This window comes from Ictalurus furcatus, chromosome 10 (assembly GCF_023375685.1).
Source record: "Ictalurus furcatus strain D&B chromosome 10, Billie_1.0, whole genome shotgun sequence".
NCBI classification, from domain to species: Eukaryota; Metazoa; Chordata; class Actinopteri; order Siluriformes; family Ictaluridae; genus Ictalurus; species Ictalurus furcatus.
In genome coordinates this window covers 22,205,614-22,230,219 of record NC_071264.1, presented here as the reverse complement: position 1 = coordinate 22,230,219, position 24,606 = coordinate 22,205,614, and the positions used below count along the sequence as shown (strand labels likewise).

At 40.3% G+C, this 24,606-nt stretch overlaps 3 protein-coding genes across 3 annotated transcripts in view; all 3 read left to right on the top strand.

Moving 5' to 3' along the window:
* The first annotated feature begins 355 nt into the window (after positions 1 to 355).
* snrpa1 (small nuclear ribonucleoprotein polypeptide A') lies at positions 356 to 7,185 on the top strand. The gene is made up of 9 exons (XM_053635617.1): positions 356 to 562; positions 857 to 1,004; positions 2,579 to 2,657; positions 2,808 to 2,854; positions 3,714 to 3,816; positions 5,580 to 5,659; positions 5,997 to 6,072; positions 6,161 to 6,254; positions 6,925 to 7,185. The coding sequence occupies exons 1-9, from the start codon at positions 481 to 483 to the stop codon at positions 7,071 to 7,073; spliced, it is 858 nt and encodes a 285-aa protein (XP_053491592.1). The 5' UTR covers positions 356 to 480; the 3' UTR covers positions 7,074 to 7,185.
* A 1,108-nt stretch (positions 7,186 to 8,293) lies between these two features.
* selenos (selenoprotein S) lies at positions 8,294 to 14,709 on the top strand. Its single transcript, XM_053635618.1, has 6 exons — positions 8,294 to 8,550; positions 10,618 to 10,746; positions 10,850 to 10,956; positions 12,301 to 12,390; positions 12,494 to 12,566; positions 13,720 to 14,709. Exons 1-6 carry the CDS (start codon positions 8,460 to 8,462, stop codon positions 13,797 to 13,799), a joined length of 570 nt encoding a protein of 189 aa, XP_053491593.1. The 5' UTR covers positions 8,294 to 8,459; the 3' UTR covers positions 13,800 to 14,709.
* Positions 14,710 to 18,245: 3,536 nt separating this feature from the next.
* Positions 18,246 to 24,606, top strand: part of chsy1 (chondroitin sulfate synthase 1) — a 60,743-nt gene continuing 54,382 nt past the window's right edge. Inside the window, exons 1-2 of the mRNA XM_053635609.1 lie at positions 18,246 to 19,072; positions 22,459 to 22,954. Coding sequence (XP_053491584.1) covers positions 18,756 to 19,072; positions 22,459 to 22,954 — 813 coding nt within the window. The 5' untranslated portion in view covers positions 18,246 to 18,755. The remainder of the gene's footprint in view (positions 19,073 to 22,458; positions 22,955 to 24,606) is intronic.

Genomic DNA, 24,606 nt, shown 5'->3' with positions numbered 1-24,606 from the left:
ACCGTGACCCTGTGTATTATAAGCGGTATAGAAGATGGATGGATGGATGGATGGACATTATCTATACTTTCACTCCAGTATAATTTCTCAGTGGTACTTTTTCAACCCCTGAATATTTTGGCATTAATTACAGAATCTGTATATTATACGAATATGATTATTTAAACACGCTTTCTCTGTTGAGTTCTGATTTTTAATAAGACTCATAATAACACAACAATTATTAATGTTCCGGGAAACCAAAACGTGTACACGTGTACGATCCCGCTCCAGTCCAGGAGTAGGCAGCATTGCAGCACTCGGGAGGTTGTTTTTTTTCTTTTTCTTCTAACGCCATTAAATCCGGAAGTAAAAAAAAAGTGAGCCCAGTTATTTCCGGGCGGTAGCGTGCTGTAGACGTTAGCGTTTGTTCTTCTGCTCTACAGGGACGTGCGATATTTGGAATATATTTGTTTTTGCTTTTATTTTTGTTTTGTCGACATGGTGAAGTTGTCGGCGGAGTTGGTCGAGCAGGCTGCTCAGTACACGAATCCGGTCCGAGACAGAGAGCTGGACCTCCGAGGTGATGATGTTAAAGCGTAGTTAGCAACAAAGTTAGCATAACCGCGGCTAAACTTCCAACTGCTTATAGTTCTTCATGAACTGCGTATAGAAGAATCGTTTTAATCTTAGTAGTGCGTGTTTGTAGAACACAGTGACTTGTTTTAGGGTTCAGGGAATAACACTTGGATAAATGAATGAGTTTAGGAGAGTCTTTTGTATGAGCTGTACACAGTGAGGCTGTCCTGCTGGGGTCTTTTCCCTCCATGTAACGCCTCTCCTCCCCATTTTAAAACCCGTGTTCATGTTTCTGCAGGTTATAAAATCCCGGTTTTGGAGAACCTCGGCGCCACTCTGGATCAGTTTGATACCATCGACTTTTCCGATAATGAGATCAGAAAGCTGGACGGATTTCCTCTGCTCAGGAGACTCAAAACTGTGCTGATGAACAACAACCGCATCTGGTGAGTGAGAGAGTAAATAGAGGGGAAAAACAAAGAGACACAATTTCCATCGTTAGATCAGATCAGAGTAGAGAGGGAAGACGTGTACAGCGTGTCTACACTTTACCATGTGTTTAACATTTCCATGTGATATCTAATGTTCACAGATTTGGTTTTGCGTAGGCTGATATGCCACTCTTGTGTTAAAACTTTGTATTTGTTTTACTCTGTTAAATCAAGAAAATCTGACCCTATCTCACTGATCAGACCACACAGCTACTAGTCCAGGCTCAGTCCAGTTATCACAAAACTGGACTACTGCAACTCGGTACTCTCAGGCCTCACAGCCAGCTCCGCCAAACCCCTTCAGTTAATTCAGAATGCAGCAACATGTCTTGTTTTCAACCAGTCCAAAAGGACCCATGTTACACTCCTCTTAATCTCTTAATCCCCTCCACTGGCTTCCTGTAGCTGCCCGTATCAAATTCAAAGCCAAAAGGTAACACTTCAGATAACAAAAATAGAGACCTCCAAAATGAGTCAAAAAACACTTAAAATGACACGACAAAAATTTCAGTGGTAGTTTGTATTTTGCCTGTACTGTAGAGGCCGCTCTCATACTATATAACGTCAGCAGACCCTTCTCAACCGCTCCTGCAATGGACGCAACCGGGAAAAAAACATCTGTGGATTTTTGCAGATAACCACTAGTTTCAGAAATCGATTATCAGTGACAATTAATCAGCAAAACCGATCAATCGGTCCACCTGTAGTAGTTTGTACTTTAACTGGACAGTGTGTGCTTAGTGTGTTTACTTTTAGTTTCTCCTCCAAATGCATTTCGGGTAAAGTAATTATTTTTTTCAAAGGGATGATTAAGTAATCCGCCTCGTTCACATTCATTACACCTGCAACTATATTTGACATGCATCTTCTCAACCACTGCTGATGTCGGTTTATGGGTCTCGGTGAAGTGGGAAGAAAAATATCAGCTGAAATCGAGATCAACTCTAGAGCTAGGAGGTGTTTCACTCTGTAATAATCACCTGATACAGTCTGGGCTAGAAAGAAATCAGCTCCAGCCTCACCTCATCATTCTCACCTACAGTTCTTAGAGACATTGGTGTCGCTATTGTGCTTGGTTTGGAGATCCAAATAATCCACCGTCAGACATTTTGTTCACAGAAAATAATTCAATGTTTATGCCAAGAATGCAACCGTATATATATATTTATGTATTTTATCTTTGGAAGACAGGCACATGTCCCTGCTAGTGCGTTTATACCAGCCATACCTGCAAACAAGCATTGCACTGGGAGTTACAAATGCTTTTAATACTACTAATCCAATCTTGTGGAGATTTTTTAGAGTTGAGTAAGAAAAGCTGCTCAGAGGATTTGTAAAGATTAAAGCAACGAGTGGGCAGTTGTTGTAGAATATTGCTCACTTTTAGAAACTTTTCAACAGATCTAATGAGAATGATCGTTTTTATTTTCCCAGTATTCAGATAATAATCATATTTGATACTTTAACTAAGCTCACAGTTGTATATGAATGTACATGAATTAGACCTGACGTTTTTGCTTTTGTTGCAGCCGGATCGGTGAAAATCTCGAGCACTCGTTGCCCAATCTTAAGGAGCTGATCCTTACAAGTAACAACATCCAAGAGCTGGTGAGTAGCGCTCCACTGAGATGCGTGTCGCTCTGTGATTCTGCTCATACGCTCTCACTCGGGTGTTTAGGAACCCCTGCGCTAGTGAACCGACAGACTGAACTTCTTATTGTCTTATTTTAACACGTTGTCCTTGTCTTTGATTAACAGGGTGAGCTGGATCCTCTCGCTTCAGTAAAGACCTTGACTCTTCTCAGGTATTTTATCATGATCGCTCACACAGCTGGCCTCAGTGTTTTGGCTCGGTTTATCCAAATCATTTACTACAAGCTTAATTGTAGGCTAAATGTTCTCCTGAAAGCAGAAAGAACGCGTGTCCTTGTAGCAGAGTTTCTTCTCACGGTGGAGTTTTAACAGGGACTTTATTTCGTTGTGGTGCTCTAATTGGAAAAGTAATCTGGTTTAAAAAGTGTACGTGATGGCCATGCTTCTAATCAGCAGAATATCCACTGTTTTCTATTGTCTAGAAACTTGATTCAGGTTGACGTTCAGGTTACTCTGTTCTGATGTGGGTGTTTTTGTTTATTATGGTTGAGCTGTAATTTACGTACGGACAAAAACAGTAAAGTGTAAACAAGACTCTGAGCGCTTGCATCCAAGACTCCTTCCATAAATGTTAAACGTCATCTAACGGAGAACTTAATCATCGATTATATGTGACTTTTTTTTTTTTTTATATATATATAAACAAAATGTTTATTATTAGTCCTGGATTATTTGGAGCTGCAGCCATGCAAGTCCCTATGTACAAGCTGTTACTAGAGAGACACATTAGAACAAGCACATTCAGTTGAGCTCATCGTTCATGTTAGAGCTGGAACTTTTTTCCAAGCCGTGCCGTTCTATGAAAATAATACTGACCAGTTGGATTCATCCATGTTGTTGTATAACGTAGATTATTAGGATGAATGTAAATATAGCTATGGTTCATTTTGGAGGTCTGTGGACAGTTCAGTTTTAACCACAATGAACATCCATGAAACCCCCTGCTCTTTGTGAAGGGTGAACATGTATGAAAGAATTCTTTTTTTTTTTTTTTTTTTCCTTTCCCTCCAGTCTCTTAAGGAACCCAGTAACCAACAAGAAGCATTACAGGCTGTATGTCATCAACAAACTTCCACAGATCCGCGTTCTGGATTTCCAGAAGGTGAAATTAAAGGTAAGGTACAATGCTGAATCTTTGATTTTAGGTCCTTCATGGAAGATGAAGCATCAGGCTCGATGTGGAGGACTAGACTTTAAAATGGAATCGTTGGAAATGGGGACTATGGCTAATTGAACTTGGAAAATCTGAAGAAATTTAAAGTGCAAAACACAATATGAGGCCAGAATTACCCGGCCTTTCCTTAAACCAGGTTTCCTGTATAATAAGCATCTTTGGTAAGATTGGGCAAAGATGCTAGGTAAGTGTACCGAGTTTGATGCGGATCTGCAAGAGCACTTGGAAGATGCTTTTACAAAATCTGATAAACGCCCGGGCCACAAAAGATTTATACCGGGGTGTCCAATGTTGTCTGCGAAGGGCTGGTGAGGGTGCAGCCCTTTGCAGCTCATTCTAACCAAGCAGAGGCCACACTTCAGTCTACTGAACAATAATTTAATATATTTTTTTTTTGCGATTGTTGTGGCTGCGACTTTTTTTCAGAATTCGTGATGCAATTTGCTGCGTTTTTTTGTGGAGAACGATTTGAATACAGAATGTCATGATAAAGTAAGGCTGATTTATTTCTAGCCCAGACTTTAGATTCATGCAGCCTGTCCGTGACAATCACGTCGGGTGATTACGCAGAGTAAAACGTACCATGGATCTAGATTTGAGCTCTATCTGGGCAGATATATACAGCCATTGTTGCCACATCTGTAATGTCATGGGCAGTAATCAGTCCATAAAGGAATTGGTTGAGTTTTTTTGTGATTGTTATTAAAAAAAAAATTGTGATTCAATTTGCAGAGTTTTTTTTTGTGCCCTTTTTTTTTTTTTTTTGCAGAAAACTACTTGAATTTGGTGAACTTGCAACTGCACAAAATTGTTCTGTGTGGTCTTTCACAGTGATGTTTGTTGGTAAATGAGACCTTTTAGCTGTATTGTTCGATGATGTGAATCGAAGAGGGCTTTGGCCAAATGCACGCCATGATGAGGTCACATGATGCGTCTTGGCAATTTGAAATTTTGCAGCCTCCATCGAATATTGCGGAGTTTCCTTGAATTCGCATTAATTTCTGTGATCGCAAAATCTTGGAGGGACTGATTGAAAGCCATGCTCAAGTGATTAAACAGGTGGAATCGGGTGTGGCTTCTGCTTGTTTGAAATGAAAACCTGCACCCACACCGGCCCTCTTCAGATGAGATTAGTCACCCCTGTTTTATACAATCATAAACGCTGATGGACGTGTCCGAGAGTCGTGTGTGTGTATAGTGAAGGATTTAACAAAAAAAATGTCCCTCTTCAGTCATAAAGTCCCACCACCATAAATATTGAAGGGTTAATATTTATGATTTTAAATTGAGAATGTTATGACTAGTCTGAGAGGAAATAGATATCCACCACAGGATAATCTTGGAACACATGTTTAAGACCAGCCTGATTTAGAAACATCTTTTGCGATAGTTCCACCTTTAACAAATAAGCTCTAAAATATCCTCTGATGTGGCTCAGTCATTATGCACGAATCAAAATATGACCGAATCATGGAGCCGAAGGTTAAGGACAGTGCTCTCTGGCAGCTCAGAGCCTTGGTCACCAGCACAAAATCATTCATTGTGCATCTGCCACTGCAGACTAAACTTTATTCCTCAACACCTTCCTTTTTCAAATACGTGATTTTACTCTTGGTTCTTAACTGTTCCTCATTTCGAATGGAGTCAAATCCTGCTCGATGTCTTGGTGCTTTTTCCCTTAACTCTGTGATGTATCGCCATAGGAACGTCAAGAGGCTGAGAAAATGTTCAAAGGAAAACGGGGCGCTCAGCTTGCAAAGGATATTGCCAAGCGCACAAAAACGTAAGACGAAAGCCCTTGATCAAGCACAGCTCTTCTGAATCACTGGACTTTAGTGTTATTAGGTCTTCAGATCAGTGACCTGATCTGGATTTTACCCTGAGCTGTTCATTTGGCTCTTACTAAAACCTTAAAGAACCTTTAAAAAAAAAAAAGGCATCTGCAGTGTATTCCAGGAGAGCTGGCTCAAGGCATTTCTCTCTTTGTATCAGCTTATTAAAACAAATGATAAGATACACAAGATACTACACTCTGATTGGAAGAACAGTGGTTAAAAGGCTGAAGGAGCAGGTCTGCATCAACAAGCATGTAAGAACCCTTGTGTGCTTGACTGTTTTAGGTTCACGCCAGGAGCCGGACTGCAGGCTGAGAAAGTGAAATCGGGGCCTTCTGCGGCAGACGTGGAAGCCATTAAGGTCATTGATTTGTTCGTGTTCATATAAGGAAATGTGGATGGGATTTTTTCCGGTTGATTAAATGGTTAAAAGTGTGTCTCGCCTACAGGCTGCCATTGCAAATGCCACATCGCTGGCTGAGGTGGAGAGGTTGAGGGGAATGTTGCAGTCCGGTCAGATCCCCGGGAGGGAAAGCAGACAAGGTAATGCACAGGGATCACTGCTGCTCGTTTTTATTCATTTATTAGTTAAAAATGCAGTTTCCCCTAAGGGTCACTTGGGCACAAAGAGGCTAAGTGAGCAGGAAAGAAGTCACCTCAGTTAGATTGGTTGGAGTAAAGAGTAAGTAAATAAATGTCTAAATCTGATTGGTACTTGGGAGGATCTGCTATCCCCTCTAATGAATATAGTTTATATCACCCAACTCAAACTGTAAATTTACAGCTTTTACTCTGAATGTTACAAAGCACTGACACTGGAGACTCCTTACATTAATGTGAAATAAGTGTCTCTTTACAGAAAACTTCACTGTCTCAATGACCTTTCCTTGTTGACTGACAGCATCTTTTTTTTTTTTTTTTTTTTTTAATCCGTTTTAGTGTTAGGTGGAACGTCAACCTCATAATGAGGCAGTTACTATAGAAACAACATTGTACTTGAACAAGTGCATTAATATAAACCTGTTATTTGCCTTGCTGCTGGTTCTACTTTCAGACTAGTGCCATTATAGAAAATTCAACACCTGAACAAGATTCGAGAATTAAACGGCGCTGTGGCATAAACTGATGCCCCTGACGTGCAACAAAAAATATTTTCCATGTGAATGTTTGCTTTGAGACTTTCACACTGACTTTTATGTGTGTAATATTCCAGGTGCACAGAGCATGGTTGAGGAAGAAGAGGAAGATGAGCCTGAAATGGGGATGCAGGAGTCTGTGCCGATGTACAATGCCACTGGGGATGCGATGGAAGATGATGGAGTGGAAAACGGAGAGGAAGACATGCACGTTAATGGATCGTAGTTTGTTTTCGTGTTTGGATGATGGTTCAGTGGTGCATCTCTTGAGTTTGTGTATAAATGTTAGACTTTGTATGCTCCCTTTTTTTTTTTTTTTTTTTTTTTTTTTTTTTAAACACATTCAACCATGTTTTTATATGATTTAAAATAAAGTTGTAATTGCTTCTTGTTTCATACTATGTTGAATCCTTGTGTAAATATTTACAGTTGAAGTTCATTTAAAAAATCCATTTGAAGTTTAACTGAGTAACAGATAAGCTATAGTCAGTAAATCTATACCTACAAAGTGCACCAGTGTGTGAGGTTTATCTGATAACATGGCCGGTATATAATCTACCTGATACACTTACAAATATGTGTATGATGCAAGTTTAGTAAATTAACAAAAGTGCATAACTCTGAAAAAATAAAAAATTGAGCTTCAAAAGCAATCAGAGCGCACCACTAAAGGAATTTTTATTTTAAAGTGTTGTCTAATGATCTTGTTCGTTCTCAATGATGCCAATCAGCTATACAAGTGCTGGTTAAAAAGTTTAAATTTTTTTTTTTTTTTTTCCTGATTGGTGTCCCAATTAGTAATACAGTAATATGCTAAGTTGATGGCCATGGAAATAACATTCAACTACAATCAGTTATTATTTAGTACTATTATATAGTTGTTAAATATTATTTAGTTAATATAGATATAAATCTAATTAGGTGAATGAGTTTCAAATTTTACCCATAGAGAAGTATAAATCTCTTCAGGTTGAATATACAGTAAATGCATAAAAAAAGAGAGACTAGCAGAAGTGCTGTAAGTATGCAAAGCATAGTAATGATGAGTCTGTCTCTCTCTCTCTCTCTCTCTCTCTCTCTCTCTATATATATATATATATATATATATATATGTTATAAAGCATGCAGGGAAGTTTTGGTCATGATACAGTGCCCCTGGAGCAGAAAAGGTTAAAGGGCTTGAATCTTCGACCTTCCGATCAGTAACCCAGAGCCTTAACCGCAAAACCACCACTGCCCCAGTACTGATTTGAATTTAATGTGTGGAAATTTTAAGGGGAAAAGCTCTAATGTCTGCAGTGATAACATTCCGGATAACATCAGTAAACGCCAATAAGTAAATATAAATATGGTGAAAATGATAAAGCAATGCTTTTAGCATTTCTTTACGCCCCGTTTGATGACGCTATCTAGAAGCCCCGCCCCTATCCAACGACCACGTCATCCTCCAGTTTACGGAAATCCGGTTTGGCTTAGTTAGTTAGCTAGATAACCGGGTTCAGGCTACTTTGGATCATAGATACGTTACAAAATGGGTAAAAAATAGCATAATATAGTTGTCTAAAATAATTAGTAATACAATTGTATTTCCTTTCTGTAACACCTGTTAAACATGGAGGCAAACGACGGCGCTGCCAGAATAAAACCCGGAGCAGACGGAGAGACTCTGCAGAACCAGGATCTGACTTTTCTTCAGGCAACTGGTAAATAAACACTGTTATTTAACTTTCAGTAAACTTCGGCTTTAGCGAAAAAAAAGACGCTTTAAGGATAAAAATGATATTCGACCTGCTTATATTCTGAATTAGATGCCAGCTGAAGTTAGCTTTAACGAAATATAATTACATGAAAACAACAGTTGAAGACGACTGTAGAAATTTATCAAACTTTTAAACAGGTTAAAAAAAGTACTGGCTAACAAATCTGGCATAGAATCGTCAAAACAATAAAAAGCAGCGTCATCGGCTACTTCAGCTAGCTTCAATATTTGTAATATTTTCCCCACCTGTATTTAGACTGGTCTCGTTTGTTTTCTACGATGTGATTGGCTATTACAGCGGTATTTACATGTATTTAGCCAATCAAGGCCGGCGGGTATACTACTAGCTCCAGCAGGGGGCGGGGTTTGTCAGAGAACCGGTAGGGAAAGAAGAAATTTGGTTGAAATAACTTGAATGCAATGTAGCAAAGGTACCAGCGTTTCAGAAATGCTAACGTGCTAACGAGTTGCATTTATTAATAAACAGCTAGCTGGAATAAGGGAGAGCTACTCACTAGCGTGTTTTTTTGTTATATTATTATTATTATTATTATTATTATTATTACTATTATTATTATTATTATTATATAAAAAATTGTAGATATATTTTTACAAGTTTTTTATGGAAGTCAAATTTGGTGTTTCTGAGCTTTTTTGTACATGACCATTAGCTCCTTAGTTAGTTTATTTAGTTTTTTTTGTCTTTCAGTTTTATCTGAATTTTTGGATGACTCAGCCTGTACTAGTCTTGTTTGTCAAATGAAACTCTCTCTGGAACATATATGTCCTGCCCCCAGGGGCTGTCCTGAGCTGCTTTCACGCCATGTTATAATTACCATAATTATGAGATTCTGACTTGTAAAAAGAGTTCAAGTCCTCTAAGAACTAATTGTAAACTAGGAACAACTTGTAAACTAGGAATTTTTCGAGCGCTCCGACTCGTACCACCTGACTGCTTTAACTCATGCGGAAACGCTCAAATTGGCAGCAGCTTTAAAATGTAGTTAAGTAGACATATCGCATAGTATTTGAGTGTAATAATTTGTATTATTAATGTCTTAATAATGCAAGATTAATGTGAAAACAAATGAAAGACATGCAATACAGTTTACTGTTATTTTACAGTTGTCAACAATGACATCATCTCATGTGGATTCGTTTAAGTGCGAGGGCGTGAACAGCTCCGAGTAGAACGTCCGGGTTGTCGTCTAGTAATTACGGTAATTCCGACACGCAGCCCTGCTCTATAGTAGCAGCTTGTCGGTATGTTTCTGGCTGGGTGTCTTCCTGCACACTCTTTCCTTTTTCGTCCATCCCTTGCTTGAGACAAAATGTTTGCAGCTTAATCATTTCGAAGAGGAAGGAATTTGTGCAAGTTCACAGTCATGTTACGGGCAGAATTCAAAGGTGTCCTTTGACAGTTTGGGCCTGTTCAGTGCAGGAATGTTGCTACCCCAGACTGATCCAGAATGTGATTCCATCTTTATACACCCTCTGGCGTTCTCCAACTGTGAGTGTGTAATATCATTTATCAACCGCTCGGATGCCTGCCGGTTATGACTCTGAGGCTCGGTGTCGACGGTTTGCACCACTGATGATCCACTTCAGCTCAAACGTGTACAGCATAACTCCAAGAACGCTGCATCATATAATATTGTGAATAAGGCCAGCAGTGAGAAATCATCCACAGTTGAAAAAAGACTCTCAAGGCTTAACTTTTCCCTCTTCTCCATATTTAGAGTTTAGAGTGTGGTTTAAAGTCAAACACTTTAACATGCTCTCACTCTGACTTCTTGTTTCAAAAGGAAGCGCTTAAACATGTGGAATAAAGTCATGTAATGGTCCTTCAGTGAAATGAGTTAAAATGTCATAATTTTTTTTTTTTTTTTGATAAAAATATGCAGCAAATCTTCAATTACAGTAAATCCTAGTTCCACTTAAACTCAGTTCCGATGTCAGACATCTCGTCTCAGACCCTGCTTTTGACATGTCATATTTGTTTTGCCTACAGTTGCCACTTTCATTTCTCAGTATGGTTGGTACCTGTTGATCCTGTGTGTGGGAGTTTACTTCCTCATCCAGCATCTCAGTAAGAAGAGACCCAGCCTGAATCAGAGCTCAGCTTCAGCAGTCAGTCAGGGTAAGTGCCGAGAATAAAAACCAACTTTCTGAGTTATGTGGTGAATGTGAAAATGCCTAGTGTTAAGCGGACTAGTTTTGTTTTGTTTTTGTTTTGTTTCTAGACCCATCGTCCGTGGTAAGACGTCAAGAGGCTCTGGAGGCTTCGCGCCAAAAAATGCAAGCAGAGCTCGACGCCAAAGCTGCAGAGTTTAAAGAGAAACAGCAGAGAGTGAGCATTTGAAGAGATTTTCCAGCATTCTTCAACCTAGTGTCTATAGCAGTGTAGTGTAAATAGTGCAGAAGAATTTCAACACAGTTTTCCTTTACTGAGAAAAGAACAGAAAAACCGTGGTTAAAACTCACTACAGTGGATGTTAAATGGCAGTTGTAAGAGCAGCTATCAAACATATTTGCCCTTTAGAAGTGTCCCGAATGTTGGAAATGTCCTCTGTCTTAAAGCACACCTATTATGGTTTTGAAACGTGCCTAATTTTGTTTTAAAGGTCTCATACAATAGATTTACATGCTTCCAAGGTCAAAAAACACTTTATTGTGCTCATAATTTAAAGTGCAACATTAGCTTTTTTCCCCCCAGTGTCACCAACGATTTGTTAAATGAACCGTTCTAAAGGATTTCTTCTAAACACCTCCTTTCAGAGAGCATACTCTCCTCTGATTGGTCAGATGTCCCAGTCTGTTGTGATTAGTCTACCGCTGTCAGGGTGTGTCAAAAAGGAAAGTTCTAGCTCAGTCTGAAATAAAAATTAAGACCAGAGGCGGGGCTTTGTGTTACAAACCTACGTAGGTTAGAACAGGAAGTAAAGTCTGTAATTACTAACAACTCGTTTCAGCTGTTCAGAATCGGTTCCTTCTTTTGGGAGTCAAGAACTCGTTTTGTCATGCTCTTTGATTTTTGAAACTTTACATTCACCAACAGCTGTATAACACACTACATGAAAGGTAATATTTGAAAAACGATAACAGGTGCACTTTAAGGACATTCCCAATGTGGAAAAATTCCTGAGCATTCTCAAAGCACTGACACTGGAGACTCCTTCCATAAACGATAAACTAACAAAGCCATATCAATGATATGATGTATGTTTTTCTTTGTTAAATAGCATTATTTTTAAACGATTTTATTTTTGGTGTTGGATTATGTAGATTGACCGCTGTCCATGTTATTGTGAATGAGTTGTTAGTGTAGAGACTATAATGTGATTTGACTTACAGCTGGCTGTACTGTCAGAGATGCTGTTAGAAAATGATCTAACACCTTCCGACCGATCAGATTCGAGATTTCAACAGCGCTACCTGAAAGTCTAACGTTACCTGAGAATAGCTTTTTGACATCCCAAATAAATGTACTGTTACAGTTGCAGCATCCGCCCTTAGACTTCCATCATAAGTGTATCGGGAGTAAATGGGTTTTTTGTAATTTTCTCAGTACAGTGAAAAACACATACTTGTACGTGCAAAGCGCACATGCGTTACAGATATGGCAGATGGAGAAACCAAACACACCTCTTTCAGCTGCTGAGTAATTTAATATTTCTATCTCATCCACTTCTAGCTGGAGGAGGAGAAAAGACGACAGAAAATTGAGATGTGGGAGAGCATGAAAGAAGGGAAGAGTTATAAAGGAAACAACCGACTTCCTCAAGTGAGTTATCGTTAACTTTGCTTTGTGAATTTGTATCGTTAAAGCATGTAATGCATCAGATTTCTAACTGACTCATGTTGTCTTTCTGGGTCTTCGAACAAAGAACAATGACGAGGCGTCCACTTCCACCACAACGCTGAAGCCAAAGACGGACAAAAAGCCTCTTCGGAGCACTGGTAAGTAAAGTCATAGCTGTTTGTTATCCATTATACAGCCCCCCCTGAACGTAATGGAACGGCAAGGCCGATTCTTTTTCAGTTGTTTTGCTATACACTGAAAACGTTTGGGTTTGAGATCAAAATATGAATGAGACGATAGATCAGAATGTCAGCTTTCATTTCCTGATATTTACATCTAGATGTGTTAAACAGCTTAGAACATGGCACCTTTTGTTTGATCCCACCCATTTTTTTCTTCTTCAAGTGATTGAAAATATTGGAACATGTGACTGACAGGTGTTTCTTGGGTGATGTTGGGACAGATTCTCTCAGTCGCAATAGCATGTGGAGGAAGTCTAGCGCCATAATAAAATATGGAATTTATGTATAACTTATTTGGTTTAACTTTTTATATTTTCTTCTTGCATATTCCACTAGAAATTGGATGTAAACTACAATAACGATGTAAAGTTTTTTTTGTTTTTTTTTTAATTCGAGAAGTGTGCTTTACTTTCAGTACTTGAGTTTCATGTTCCGTGAGATGATTTTATTTATTTATTTTTTTATAAATATAGTTCTTTATAACATGGTATACTGTAATATAACGGTTTGGTGATGTATATTCTTGGCCATACACTCCACTAATACTATAAGCAGAGCTCTTTTGGTCTGTATGGCTCGCTTGCTCTTTCGCTCCGTCATCCCGTATCATGTATCATCACGTATTCGGTCCCTCCAGGATCGCAGAAATGAACACAATATCAAGCAAACACTGCAATATTCGGAGGAGCTCGCAATCTTTCAGAATTACCGCAGATTTTCTACAGATTTTGGACAAGACGTGTCATGTGACATCGTCACAGCGCGCATTCAGTCAAAGCCCTCTTCGATTCACGCGCGTCGAACACGAGTACAGCTAAAAGGTCTCATCTACCGACAAACATCACTGCGAAAGATTTCGTGGAATTGCAGCTTCGCCAATTCAAGTTGCATTACTAATTTAGGGAAAAAACTGCAGCAGCAGGCATTTATTGTGTTGTGCATCGTGTGTTGTGCAGCGTCTCTGGAGTTGGTACGAACAAACTTTAATTGCACTTTTCACAGGTTGATGATTTGTTTTTTTTCTACATGTTCAAGGAAGGTAACTGTGGAATTTTTTGGTGTGTGTTAGGTTATAATCCATTGGCCGGTGATGGAGGAGGGACTTGCTCATGGAGACCAGGCAGAAGAGGGCCTTCAGCTGGAGGATGAGGTTAAAGGAGGTCAGAGGGATGTGACCCTGCTCACCTCTGACCCTTCAGGCATAAAAGCGCAAAGAGCAACTGAATGAAACTGTCTGCACTCATCATGGATCAGTAGCAGTGATTTAATATGAACCTTTTGCTTTTATATTAAGTACGATTCTGTTCATCTAAATCTTCAGATATGTTTTAACCAGCCTATAGCTTACTTTTCTCTCAGACTTTCTAAATGTTACATCAAAGAGGATTTCATAATGATGGATAAAGTTTTTATATGCATTCTCTTTAATGTGATTGTGCAAGCTGGAAAGATTACTCTTTATTCTTATTTGCACTTTTGCTACTTTTTTTTGCCACATACCCGTAACTACAGGTATGCAGTTATCATACTTTTTGAATATAGTGGCACATTGTAGTATCTGAACTATCCATGTGAGATCGACAGTTTCTAATGACGCCTCCTCATCAAAGGTACGTAGTCCAGTGGGGTTGGCTGATGATTTTCAGTTGTGAGTGTGTGATCCCAATACATCAAAACATCAAAATGCTGTTCTGTATATCAAACATTTGGACACACTAGATTGAACATGTATTTTCTTGGCTTTCTTTGATCACAGCATAATCCCTTAGGTCATATTTCATAGTAATAATGCCTTCATTATTATTCTAATTTAGGAGTGACTCATAGAAATTGTAGAAAACCCTTCCATTAGCAGGTGTGTCCAAATTTTTGACTGGTACTATATTTCCAGTGGCTAAAACGTTTTTTTTCTTTGAACCTGCAAACAGTTCTTTGTGAGGACACATGGCCTCATGGAAGGAATAAATCTTGTAATTGTGAATACAACATTCTCCGACTACTATGTAATATATTTGATGTACTTGTAAACTTTTCATGATTAAAAAGGCTTTACTTCTCATATACTGTTCAACAAGAAAATATGGTCTCTGACTGAATTTGAGCAATGTAAATACATAATTGATTTTTTTAACCTTATCAGTGGTTTCCAGAGAATTCTAGTTGTCTGGTAACGCGTTTTAAGGTGTAGTCAATGCCGATAATGGACTCTAGCATTTTCACCACTAGATGGAGGTAGCAGATAGCGCATTAAAATATGATTAGCAATCCTTGGAAAGGTAGACTGGTGTGCCAGTGTACGTGATCTGATTTCTGAGTAGTTGCAGCAATGCGTGACATTTTTAGTCGAAGTTAAGTGCACTTCACTTTTAAGTAATTTACACATTTAATGTAATATTAGCAAGACTTCCAACGTGTTAGAATATTTCCATTATATTGAAAATATTCATGAGCTGTAACAAAATGAAATCAAATTTAAATGACAAATTTTCCTTGATCACTGCGTCAGGCTTCTTTGGTTTGTTTATTACCAGAAGATTGCTGAAGATTGGTGTGCAAATAAAATAAATAGTGTAGGTAATAATTGGGTGTTGTTTATGGTATATTTGATGAATTGTCAAGTAGCAGAGTCCTTACAAACCGCAATAATAATGATTATAATAGTAATTAATTCATTTTCCTTCCGCTTTTTCTGGCGGTGCCACGAGGCTGAGAAGGTCAGACTCATGTCCAGACAAAGATTCTCTTCTTGGGGTATCCCCAAAGCCAACTGTGAGATATAATCTCTTCAGCTGAGTCCAGAGTCTCTGTCCTATGGGACCTGTCTGATACTTGCTGTACTTAAACTCACATGAAGGGAACATCTCCCTCCTTTCCATGAGAGTATCATGGCCTTGGACCTGCTTCACATTCCTCAGTGAAATGTTCAGTGGCATGTTGGAGGGCCACTTGAAATGTTGCTAAGAGAACAACATCATCTGCAAATAACAAAGATGTAGACTGGAGTGGCATACTTCCATGACCCCCTAACAAAACTGCAAGAGTAAAGAGCTGGTTCACTGTTCCATTACTCCTGAATCTTAGGTTCTCCAGAACTCGAGCATAGATTTTGCTTGGGAGGCTTAGGAGTAAATTCCCTATGACTGGAACACTCCCTCTGGTAACATTTTTTTTAGCTACCATCATTCCAGTTTACCAGTCCAAAGGTACAGCCCCAGATCTCCATGCAACATTGGTGAGGCATGCTACACAATCCCAGCCTTGTCCAGTGCCTTCTACATTTCCGGCTGAAGCTCATCTACTACTGCCGCCTTATTGCTATAAAGTTTTCTAACCACAATTGTAACCTCAGCTACAGAGAAAAGAGTCCGTGTCCACTCAGTTAAGAAAATTACTCAAAATGTTTCTTCCATTGCTCAACAATTTCTCCAGTAGAGGTCAACACTCCCCCACACTTGCTCAGCAGAGCTTGATCGTGGTCTTGCCTCACCCTGCCAAGGCGATAAAGGTTTGGCCAGAACATTCTCTCCAAAGTCCTTCCATTACCCAGCTTTTGCTTCTGCAACTGCTTTTGCTGCAGCCTTTTTGGCTTTTCTATGCCCCCCAGTTGAATCGGGAAAGCCCTCTGTGAGCATTACTCAGAAGGCTTTGTTCTTCAATTTGACAGCTTCCCTCACCACTGGTGTCCATCGGTGTGTCCAGGGTTACTGTCATGGCAGGTTCTGACAATCTTCCAGCAACAGCTTCTTGCAGCTGCCTCCATGATTGAGGAATCGAACATCAGACTCGATGTCCCTGACCTCGCCCTGGTACACAGGAGGTGTCGTTTAGGAGGTGGGAGTTAAATTCCTATCTTGCTGAAATATCTGCCAGATGCTCCAAAGTTATCCCTGAAGGCGCTCTTGGGTTTACCAAGTAAATCTGGCTAGCGCCTTGTATGATGACTCCAACTCAAGTGATCAGTTGACAGTTCTGCCCCTTTCTTTACCCAAGTGTCCAATACACATGTCTTAAATCCTAATCCTACAAACACAAAATTGATTATTGAACTTTTTCCCAAAAACTCTGATACCAAGTGCACTTATGAGCAAACTTGCAACAGAGTATTGGCAATCTGTGGCTTGCATGTCAGTCTAATAGCATTTCACCACACAGATTCAAATTCAGGCCTGGCTCCTGGGATATTCCAATAATGGCTCCCTAATCCTGACAATCTTTTTTTGTACCTTTAATAAGGGGCTTTATGATTGCTTTTTCTCTGACCTCTCCCTTCAGATCTCTTCACCAGGGTGGCCCTTTTGGGAAGTTTACTGAGTACACAAGCTCTTTCACCAAGACAAGGTCTTGATCCACAAAGGGATGATAATACATAATACGTGGTTGTGCAGCAGGTAGCATTACTCCTTCACAGCTCCAGGTTCCTCCATGTTCTCTGGTATCCACCCACCTCCCAAAAACCTGCTGGTAGGTGGATTAGAACGCCAAATTGTCACAGTAGTGTGTGTGTGCGTGTGCATGCATGCATGCATTGTACCCTGCTATAGACTGGCATCCCATCCAAGGTGAATTCCTGCCTTTCGATCCATGTTCCGGGGATAGACTCTGGATCTGTGACGATAAAGAGGTTCCTGAAGATTAATGAACGAATGTACAACATATACTGTATAAAATAAAATGTATTTACTCTAAACTACATTTTCATTAACGGAAATCATTATCAACACCCAGGGATCTCAATAAAGATGGGATGTAAATGAATAAATACTCCATAGTGTGGATACCTGACCATTACACCAATATGTTGCCTGTCCCCCAAACTGGTGCCAAAAAGTTGTAAGCACACAGTTGTCTAGAATGTCTTTGTATGCTGTAACATTAAGATCTCCCTTTACGGGAACTAAACCTGTTACAGCATGACAATGCCTATGTGCACAAAGTAAGGTCCATAAAGTCATGGTTTGCCAATGTTGGAGTGGAAAAACTTGAGTGGCCCAAGCCCTGAGCTCAATCTCACTGAACACCTTTGGCCGCCTCGCTAATGCTCTAGTGGCTGAATGAGCACAAATTCTTATAGCCATGTTCCAAAATCTAGAGGAAAGCCTTTCCTGAAGAGAGGAGGTTATTATAACATAACAGGGGAGGGGAGGGGAGGTGGGGGTGGACCAACTCTGTGTTAATTTCCATGGTTTTAGAATGGGCACATATATATATGTGTGATGGTCAGGTCTCCACATTCTTTTGGCTGTATAGTATAATTATTACTCAACATCGAACAGCTTTAAAGTGCAATAGCCAAAAAAATTGAACTTTTGCTTGTTTCGGATGTCCCAGATATTAGGACTGAATTTATTTATAGCATCACACGACGGGTTAGTGATGAATAGCTCGTATGAAAGCAGACACCTGGGATTTTAATAATAAGGAGTTGACCATATACCTAACCTCCTCAGGGCAATATATTTAGAGAAACGTACAAAAATAATTAGTGCAAATGATGGTATCAGTTCAATTGTGTTCACACAGATGCAGCAATAAATCTGATGTAGTTCAGTCTAACTACTCAAATTCTGCGTGCAATTACAGTACAAAGTCGTAGTATTCAGTAGCGCTTGCTCGCTGTCCTGTAGGCGGCGCTGTGCCCGTTTATGCGCCTGACCCTTCTCCAAACCCCACACCGCAGAAGAAGAGGTAAAAGAAGACGCAGAAGAAGAAGAGGCAGCCGCGTCGCTGCGAAGCACTCGGCACTCCACTCGCTCTCGCTCTCACAATGGCGAGCTAGTCAGGGAGAATGGGGACGCTGCTCGCCGCCGTAAATCTTTTGCCCGAGGGCTGTAACTTGTTTAGTTCGACCGAGGAATGCTTGAAGGTTGGATGGGTAAGCGGAGGAGGACGTAGTTAGACGGGTATGTGGCGAAAGCCGCGGGTTTAGTGGCAGTAGACTAGACGCTTTGCTACCATGAGAGAGTGCGAGCCGGGTTTTCAGCGGGGGGCTTCACTTTAAACCGGCCTACGCTTTCTCAAAGAGACACGTTTACTCACAGCTGTATACACACTGACACAAGGAGAAGCGGGGAGAGTGTTTGTTTGTTTGTTTGTCTTTTTGGTGTAATGGCAGCCAGAAGCCGAAGAGCATGGTTCAGTGTGCTTTTGGGATTGGTGGTGGGCTTCACGTTGGCTTCCAGGCTGATCTTACCCCGCGCCACGGAGCTGAAGAAAGCCGGGCAGAGGCGCAGTGCGAGCGGCGGGGGAGGCTGCGGTATCAGCGGCACGCTGAGGAGAGAGCACGCTGGGGGGATGAGGTGGCCGGCTCAGGGGAGCGGCATGCTGCCAACGGAGAAAGCCGTCCAGAGTAGCCATAATTTCCTCTTCGTGGGCGTCATGACCGCGCAGAAATACCTGAACAACCGCGCAGTGGCGGCTTATAGGTGAGTGAGACAGAGAAAGACATCAAGCTGAGGGGGGAAGGTCTTGAAAGAATACCACACACACACACAGAGGGGTGGGGATGTAAAATGCATGCTGCTTTTTTATTTTCCACAAAAAAAAAAAAAATTAGAATCTCACACACACAAAGGTAGAGCTGAGCTCTCAAGCTCCATCAGGACTTGTCATATTCAGCATGTGCTGATGACATGTCTTCAGGAGCTTGTGCTTTGTGTACCTAGTAGAGAAATGGATCAGAAGTGTGCGGTGTATAGATCAAGTTTCAGTGTCTTTCTGTGTCTAGCTCATTCTAGCTATTTATTTCTTCATTCCTTCTTCTTCGATAAACCTGGTCCTGGTGGATCCGGAGCTTCTCCCAGGAATGCTGGGTGTGAGATGGGAATACACAATGGATGGGGAAACCATTCCCTTGCAGGGCACCATGCCCACACACACACACACACACACACACACACACACACACACACACCCACCTACCTACCTATGAGCAATTTAGAGTTGCCATTCTACCTTCTGGGAGGTGGGAGGAAACCAGAGGACCTGGAGATTCATAGAAACTCCACACATACCACATGTAACCTTAGCTCAGGATCTGTGATTCAGTAATTCAATTAATAACAGTTCTAGATGTGCAGGATCACAGATGAACACACCTGGCATAGGCTCCCAGGCAGACTTAAAAAATTTTTTTTATTATTATATCCAGAAGCTTGTCTATAGTAGCTCAAGTTTCATATGTACGGTAATTTAGCTGGGCTGGCCAGGCGTGGACTGGAAATGACACCGAACCCAGGAATTTGCTTTAAAGTGGGCCGTGCTATATTTATCCACAATTACACATGAAAGTGCTTCAAGTAGTATTGTGACAAAGGGCTACATTAGGTCTTCTCTTGCTCTCTCTCTCTCTCTCTCTCTCTCTCTATCTATATATATATATATATATACACACACACACACACACACACACACAGTGCTGCAGAAATTTTGTGAAAATGTAAACCATTTATTTTGTATGGTTGTAAGACTGCACACACTCATCTATTTTATTCAAGTAAATTTGGTCACTTTCATCCCACATATATACTGATATAGATGTACGCTGATCCTTTTTTTTTTTTCTTTTTCTTCCCCCTCCCCTTAGACAGTTAGGCTATGCTACCATGTACCTGCTTTTTCAGTGCTGATCTCAACAGTGTCACAATCACCGACAGCCTGTTTGGAATTAAAAGTTCATTTATTCTTGAAAACGCTGCAACTGCCAGCAAAGCATTTCTTTTCTTCATCCTGCATTCTCTGCACCACCTTTCCACCTTCTCTCCACCACTGTGTAGTCTACATGCATCCACGAACACAGGAATTTAGCAGACTGACCAGATCACAAGTAGTACTGAATAGTAACGTCATGGAGAGGCCCATCAGGAAAATTCCTCAACTTCATCAGGGTTAAAAAGGGAAGGGGGAAAAAAAACTCCTACAGCTGTGCAGGTTTCACATATAACCATTTAATGTGATTTTAGTACCTTAATTTGCATAAAATAGTCCCCAGCAGAGACTATTACTATCAGATCATTGACTTGATCAGACAAAAGCCAGTGATATATTCAATAGAGGTTTTATCTTTAAAACGTTTTTATCTGTAATGCATTCTCAAGTGCTTTTTAAATATAAAAAATGAAACATTGCTTGAAGAGAATATTTTCTTTTGAAGCAGTCATTTTTCACATGCAGTCATGGCGAATGCTTTAAGCTTGTATTCAGATGCAAAATTAGAGTCTTGGGTTCATTGGCCTAATTTTCTGAAATGGATCCTAAGTTAGATTGGATGGTTTTCTTTCTCTTTTTTAAAATTATATTTAACCTTTTGCAACAAGATTAACCTGAGAGAGCCTTGAAATTCTATTCCTCCATTTTATAGTACTGTGTCCCAGTATTGGTTTCGAGTTCCCACTCTTAAGGTGGAAAAGCTTCACCTACGTAACAAGGTCTTCATGTGCCTTAAATGGTTGTGTTGTGAGCGGAGAAAATGCGCAGAGAAACACTGTTATGGAGGATGAATAGGACAGTGGTATATCAATGGTTAAGATGGTTTGGAGGGTTGTGAGTTCAAGTCCCAGTACTGCCATCCTGCCACTGCTGGACCCTTGAGCAAGGCCCTTAACCCTCAACTGCTCAGTTGTATAAAAATGTAAGTTTCTCTGGATAAAGGAGTCTACCAAATGCCATCAATGTAAATGCATACAGTATCTAATCACATCTATTTTTCATTTCTATTGAGAAAATGAGAAAAGTGGGTTTCACAGTGAACATAATCCACATTGATCGCTATTTTTGTCATCTCTATTTGAGACATGCCCAGGGATTCACATGGGAAAAATTAACACAGCAGCACAATCTCTGTTCCTCATGGGAAAGTTTACCACAGCAGAGAAAAAAAATTGTATGTGCCAACTTAACCAAATTGGGTCATGTATGACCAGAAGAAAGCTTTAGTTCTCTGGCTCTCTTGTTAAAGTTTTTTTTTTTTTTGTATTTATTTCTTGTATAATTTTGTATTTCACTTGCACTGTGACATTAGGGAATAGCGGGTCAGGTTTCTGCTCTAGTGACCAGAAGTTTAAGAGTTCACATCCTGACATTGCCAGAGACCCAGAGCAAGACTTTTGTCCCTCAACTGCTCAATTATATGCCTAATACATGATCTGATTTTGTGACTCTCTTGTTTTTGATTATAGCTTGCATTATATTAAGAGTGAAATTCCTGCATACAGTCTGTAACGATTGACTTGGTAAACAATTTGCTATTTAGGCATCTTTTGGTTATTCTCGAGATCAGTCTAATCTACAGTTAGTGTGATCAGATGGTTACCTTATTGTTGACTATTTCATTGTAGACTATTTTTGTTTATTTCCTTCTGATGGTTCATTTTTTTTGTCTATACTCCAGTGGTTCATATTTGTTTTGTGTCCAGCTGTGACTTCCTAGCAAATTTTGGTTGGATTTCGCAACCCTGTCCATCTGGACTCCTCACTGAATTGCACTGAAACACCACTTCTGTGTACATCACTGCTGTTGTAAACTACAGTTATTTTTGCTGCCACTCGTAGCTTGTATGTAAGTGTACCATACGTGACCGCAATCAACAGATCAGAAGAACATGGCAATGCTGACCAGAACTAAACAAAACTATCTATTTTTGTCTGTAGTTAGAATTTAAGTTTACTATATATTCACAAGCATGTGCCAAAAAGATTTCATAATAAATCTTTCCTTTTAATTTTCACCCCCAGCTTGTGTGTGTTTTGGCAAAAGAAATAAACCTCTCAAACTGTAATTCTCCGAATCTCATCACATCTCTGTGTTGTGCAGGACCTGGGCTCAGACCATTCCAGGCAAAGTGGAGTTCTTCTCTAGCGAGGGTTCAGACACGTCCATCCCCATCCCCATCGTGGCCCTGAAAAACGTGGACGACTCTTACCCCCCGCAGAAGAAATCCTTCATGATGCTCAAGTACATGCACGACCACTACTTGGACCGGTTCGAGTGGTTCATGCGTGCCGACGATGACGTCTACATCAAGAGCGAGCGCCTGGAAAGCTTCCTGAGAAGTCTGAACAGCAGCGAGGCCATTTTCCTGGGCCAGACAGGGATGGGCGCTCGTGACGAACTGGGCAAGCTGGCACTGGAGCCCGGCGAGAACTTCTGCATGGGAGGCCCGGGCGTGATCATGAGCCGTGAGGTGCTGCGCCGGGTGGTGCCTCACATCCGCCAGTGCCTGCAGGAGATGTACACCACACATGAAGATGTGGAGGTGGGACGCTGCGTGCGCCGATTTGCCGGGGTGCAGTGTGTCTGGTCTTATGAGGTGAGTGAAATGGGGATGGGGGGATGATTATTACTAGGGATGTAACTGAATACGAATGCTATTCAGAATAATAATGTTTTCTAAACGTTATACAAATACATAATTAATTTAAATTAAATTTATTTATTTATTTTAAGATCGCTTGCCACCTGCAGACAGTGCTGGCATTTCTACCTGTTTCTTTCCCCCAAACTTCCTTAAAAGAAAAACCTCTAACTCAGTTTAGGCTATGCCCATTCTGGTTTAAATTCAGATCCAGATGTAGATAAGAATATTTGGAGCACCAAACAGATATAGATACAGATAGTGGCATTGAGTTATATCCCTAACATGTGCCATCAACAGTTGAGTTTTGAAGTAAGCAGAACGAGTGAACTAAGATGGCTTTTCAGTCATCCGGGTGGTTTCCATTCCTCCCATCAAGACAAAGTTGACTTGCTACTACTAAAATAGCACAAAGAAAGCCCTGCTCAATGCAAAAGATCCTAAATGACCAAGTCACATGTCAATCTCAGTCTGTTCAACTGGTCGCAATTTTTCCTTTCTTGCCTGCCAGGTTCAAGAATCAGCCCTCTGTGTAATGTGCAGAGAAATTCAGGAAATAGAAGGTCAAAGTGCAGTGATCAAATGGGGAAAGTATTGCTGCCATCTGAAATCCTACTGTAGTACACATTGTTCTAAAATCAGCTCTTTTTTTTTTTTTTTTTTTTTTAACAACCTCTCAGAACGGCAATTTGGGCAATTGAAAATTATAGGGTGCAGCTTGGCAAAAAGGCTCTCCCCCCGCCGCCCCCGTTACCATCCAAGCTCCCTGGAAGCCATTAAGCAGCACAGCTCCTTTATAAGCCACTGTTTTATGTCTTTATGTTTGGGTTTAAATTATGTGCGTTCCTCTTTCAGAATGAGATAGTCTGCTTAACAATAACTGCTTTGTTCACAGCTGGTTCATTCGCAGCTGCATGGGATTGCTGATTCAGAATAGATTAATTTCTGGTGGAGTAAAATGAAATGAGCTGTTTATACATCCTATTTCCTTAGCAACATTCTTGACAGTTGAGAGGCATTCAGACCACATATGAATCCATTCTGTATTATGAAAAAAAGCAAATTCGCTTCAAGTGGAATGGATGCAGGAATATGAAATTACTTCCCGTAGAAGGTCATTTATTGATTGATTGATTGATTGATTGATTGATTGATTGGAGGTAAATTAGGTGATCTTCAACACAGTGAATTTATAAACATTGGAAGAGTGAGGGAATAGAAACGGAGTGTGGCCTGCTGTCCACCGAAACTGCTAATTATCAAATAGTGTTCTTTTGTTTTGTTGCTAACTTCACAAAAATCTCAACTAGCCTGACAGCATTTCACTGAGCTACTCTAAATTTGTTCGCTCCATTTAAAGTGTGATGTGACTGCACGTTTAAGCCGTGGCTTTGTTGTGACCAGTATGCACATAGCTGTTGGGTGTGTTGCGCAGGCTCAGGTTGCCCGAGGCTGATGTTGATTGGCAGCATAGTCAAACACTTCCCGCTCGATGAGCGCTTCAGAGTGACTATTATGTATAGAATTGTGGGTAAACAACTAAAATGACCTCTTGGCGAGAACAGTTCCGTTTTAATTCTTAGCCGTGAGCGATTTGTTTTATTTCT